Source organism: Saccostrea echinata, unplaced genomic scaffold (assembly GCF_033153115.1).
Source record: "Saccostrea echinata isolate AGI-Se365-2 ecotype Australia unplaced genomic scaffold, CSIRO_AGI_Sech_v1 ptg000034l, whole genome shotgun sequence".
Classification (NCBI taxonomy): Eukaryota; Metazoa; Mollusca; class Bivalvia; order Ostreida; family Ostreidae; genus Saccostrea; species Saccostrea echinata.
This window is the reverse complement of record NW_026889783.1, coordinates 4,083,037-4,087,280: the sequence shown is the minus strand read 5'-3', so window position 1 is coordinate 4,087,280 and position 4,244 is coordinate 4,083,037. Positions and strand designations below refer to the sequence as shown.

Here is a 4,244-nt window from a genome sequence, read left to right as displayed (position 1 = left end):
ACTTCGTGAAATATTATTAGATCACTGTCTATTACATGTAAGCGTTGTTGATTCTTTACGATCAGCGCATGTACGCCTCCTTCTCAGATTTTACAAGAATCTTGGGAAACATTTAAATAAAAAAGGGAATTTAGTCTTGAATTTAAATCATTTACATATATTATATATAATATACGAGAGGAGAACAAGATTAATTTACGAAAAAGAGCCAAAATCTTATTTAAACTGCGCTCTAAGTTTCGGTAATTTAGCTCAAATATCAATGGCAGTATACTAAGTATGTCTTGTGGAGTTGACAGAAGTAAACTGAACATCTACATGTATATTCCTGTCAGTTAATTACAAGAATCTTGTTAGCTATTTGAATAATTATGGGTTACCTTTCCTGCACTCACTATCTTGGTACATGTATATAACTAGATTTTTTTTCCTTTAACTTTTTTCTTCATAAATATAAACTTCGTTCATATGTGTTTTACACATGAACAAGACATGGGGACCTTAAATCGTAACACAAAAACTTTGAGTGGAGGATTCAAAAGCACAGATACACCAGTGTGAAAATAAGATGGAGAATTGGCCTCCAGTATAGAAGAAGAGCTTACCTGTTGGAAAAATCCCTTTGAAAAAGTAATAAACCAGGAATGTCAACAGAATATGCTGAAATAAGTGAAGGTGTAGATAACTGATGTACCAACAGTAGAGGAAATAAAAACAGGCCATCAAACTTCTTAAGAAAGGCAAAGCCCCAGGGATCGATCAGGTACTTGCAGAAATGTTGAAAACTGAGGAAGTATTAACACCCAACCTTCTTACCGATATCCTGCAAACTATATGGCAGACAGAAACAGACCAGATGATTGGAAGGTTGGTCTCATATTGAAGCTGCCCAAGAAATGTGACTTAGCAGACACAAATAACTGGAGAGGAATTATATTGCTGTCAGTGACCAGCAAAGTCCTAAGCAGAGTCACCTTAAACAGAATGGCCTCATTGGTGGACCCATACCTTCGTAAAGAACAAGCTGGATTCAGAAAAGGAAAATCAGACCAGATACCAATATTCGCCTTGAGGCAAATTTTAGAACAGGAATGCAACGCTGTATGCCAATTTCATCGACTTCGCCAAAGCATTTGACAGTATACATCGTCCTGCTTTATGGAAGATCCTCACACATTACTGCATTCCTAATAAGATCATTTCTATCATTCAGATGCTTTACAAGGACTTAAAAGCAAAGGCGATATGGGGCACAGAACTCACAGACAGCTTTCCAATCCAAACGGGGTACGACAGGGATGTCTGCTTTCACCACTGCTCTGTACTTTCTGCATAGACTGCCTTATGAAAATCACTACCAGTCAGGCTAATAGAGGAATATCCTGGACATTTCAACAGTCACTCGAAGATCTTGACATTGCAGATGACATCGCTTTACTAGCATAGCGACATAAGAATTTCGAGAGCAAAATTGATGTCCTAGACAAGTATAGCAGACTTTTTAGACTAAATATAAACGTAAACAAAAAAAAGTTAATGAAGATAATTACAATGATAGATTTAAAAAAAAGTTACAGCAAACAACAACAGAATAGAAGAAGTAGACAATTTTATATATCTTGGCAGGAAGACCACAGCCAATGGAGATTCCACCAAGGATGTTGAAAATAGAATAGCAAAAGCCCTTGCCACCTTTGAAAACCTACGGAACATCTGGAAATCTTCAATTATCAGAACCAAAACCAAAATAAGGATATTCAAAACTTATGTGCTCAAAGCACGAAGAGGATGTGTTTTAGTAAGAAATAAAGCCTGATCACAATTTGTTTTACAAATTTCTATTTTTGAGTATCCTTTGTCCTTAAATGAATTTGAGACATAAATTATAACACTGAATGAGCACACTCTTCACCAAGGTAGTTACAAAAAATAGGGTGATAAAGACGCCAAACAATGTGGTGTGCTGTGACATGATATAGTGCATGCTTTATATAGTGCTCAGCGAATTGATCGTTATTTTAGTCTCATTTCTGAAGCGTGATTAAAATGTCAGCTCCGATATTATAAGATATATTTTAGGAAAAACTTCTTATCTTGAAACCCATTCCATATTTAATGTAAAAACCGCCAAAACGTAACAAAGGTATGTAGAGATGTAAATGTCTGTTCTTGGGATTGAACTCGGGACTTCTGGCATCTGGCATGTCGGTTTAGTGTTCTTCCTGTAGACCTTATTTCTTAACCCACTAGTTCAAGCTAGTAGGAAGCTGTGCTCCCCACCCTATTACATTGTTTCCCTTCAGAAAAAAGGTGATGCTAAAACGCGGAATGGAAAGCGAAAGACATGACAAATATATGTCATACTAAAACGACATTAATTATATAAAAAAAATTCATATTTGATCAAGGATTATAAATACGAGTTGATTTATTAATATTTATTCTCTTGTGAAGGTCTGAACATATGCATAGCATAGGAACAAGTAAAATATGTACGGGTGGAATAACTACTGAAATATATTCTGATGAATATAAATGACCTGTTTTATATTATTATATATAGGTTTATATTTACATTTCGTGTGATTTTCTATAAAAAAATCTGTTGGAAATCTACAACATCCAATACCCTATAACACACGCCAAAGGTAGAATACACAGTAGGAATTATATGTATTTTCAGTATCCTAGGCACACCAAAATTGTTTGGGCTCAATTTAATTTTAAAAAAAAAACCAATTACCCTATTAAATTATTGTAAAAATAAAACAATTACGTTTAAAATTAATGTGTAATTTTTCCTTCGCAATTTTCATGTAACTTTCCACGTCACAGGTGCTAAATTCATAGTAAAGATTAACGAAATTAACAATTATGAAGAAAAAAATATAGAATATAAATTTGAGCATTAAATTCTTATTTTATGATGTCGTCGGACTCCTCTATGGCACCTGATCCCACCTCTGATGTTTTAGAGGTCCGTCTTTGCTCTGTTCTTGATTTGTATTGTTTGAAATGGACTTGTGAGCTTGAATACTGTTCGTTTTTCATTTCATTTGTCCGAAGTCGCTAATAGTAAAACCACTTTTGCATCATTATAGAGATACTTTAGTATTGTATTAGGCTCCCTCTCCCAAAAAAAGCCCTGTATTTGGAGAGGGCTACAATCTTACCTAATACTTTTTCGTAGTATTTATCAAATTTAGAAGCAAATGCTACAAAATTTATGCTAATTAAATGAAATTTATTGTTGAATTTTACACTAAAATCAGAGACTTGAATAAGATAAGTTTGAACCAGCTCAATGGTGGATCCCAAAAGTTGTGGTTTCAACACCCTTTTAGTTTTGAAAGAGAAAAAAAGGAGGTGAGAAAACTAGTAAAGAAAAATTGCTTGTCAATTACCCCAACCATCCCCATACAAAATATTTTGCATTTTAATAATAGACACTTTTGTCTAGGGAAAAAAGGGGTATGCTGTTGTTGTTCAAAAAACGTGGACCCACAGTTTTTTTTAAAATAAATAATGATATTTAAAAGCGGTTAATTTCTTTTATGAGTAATATTTCTATTCTGCAATGTTAATACGAATACCAAAAAAAATGCAATAAAGCAAAAATAAACAAAACTGTATGTAAAACTTATGGGATGATACTATATTATTATAACTTGTCATAAAGTATACTGTACTTATTCGAACTGGTGTGTGTACCACTGTACTTTAACAAAGGTGAAGTGTCACTATTCAGAAATTCAAGAACACTTGTATGTATTTGCCACTATTTTTAACTATTACTAGTAACGAAAATGATCGCTGTTCTCACGGAAAATTTTCTTCAGCCCTATTCAATTAACAAAGTGCACGAGGGTAAACTCAATTTTAACTTAAACGTAAGATATCATCTAAAATAATAAATAATTTATCTAGTTTTTAAAAGAATTTAGCTTATTAAATGAAATAAAAGGGTGAATTCGTACATATCTTGGTGATACAGATATAGATTTTTCTATTTATGTAACATAAACTGCAAAAAAGTGAACGATAAGCGTCTAATCATCAAATGACATAAAACTTCTGGAGAGCTGATAAATTACAGAACGAGGTCGTGCTTACGTCATCAGCGTGTGTGGCGCGCGGGAATCGCGCGGACAGATTCTCTAATGTGTGAGCTATTGATATGTCAATCTTTATCGATGTCTGCCTCATACGTACAACTTGATTGGCTTTTAAAACTTGATTATCAG

The 4,244-nt window shown here is 33.6% G+C and overlaps 1 protein-coding gene across 1 annotated transcript; it reads left to right on the top strand.

Moving 5' to 3' along the window:
- The first annotated feature begins 834 nt into the window (after positions 1 to 834).
- LOC133199698 (uncharacterized) lies at positions 835 to 1,446 on the top strand. Its single transcript, XM_061335568.1, has 2 exons — positions 835 to 1,093; positions 1,214 to 1,446. Exons 1-2 carry the CDS (start codon positions 835 to 837, stop codon positions 1,444 to 1,446), a joined length of 492 nt encoding a protein of 163 aa, XP_061191552.1.
- The last annotated feature ends 2,798 nt before the right edge of the window (positions 1,447 to 4,244 follow it).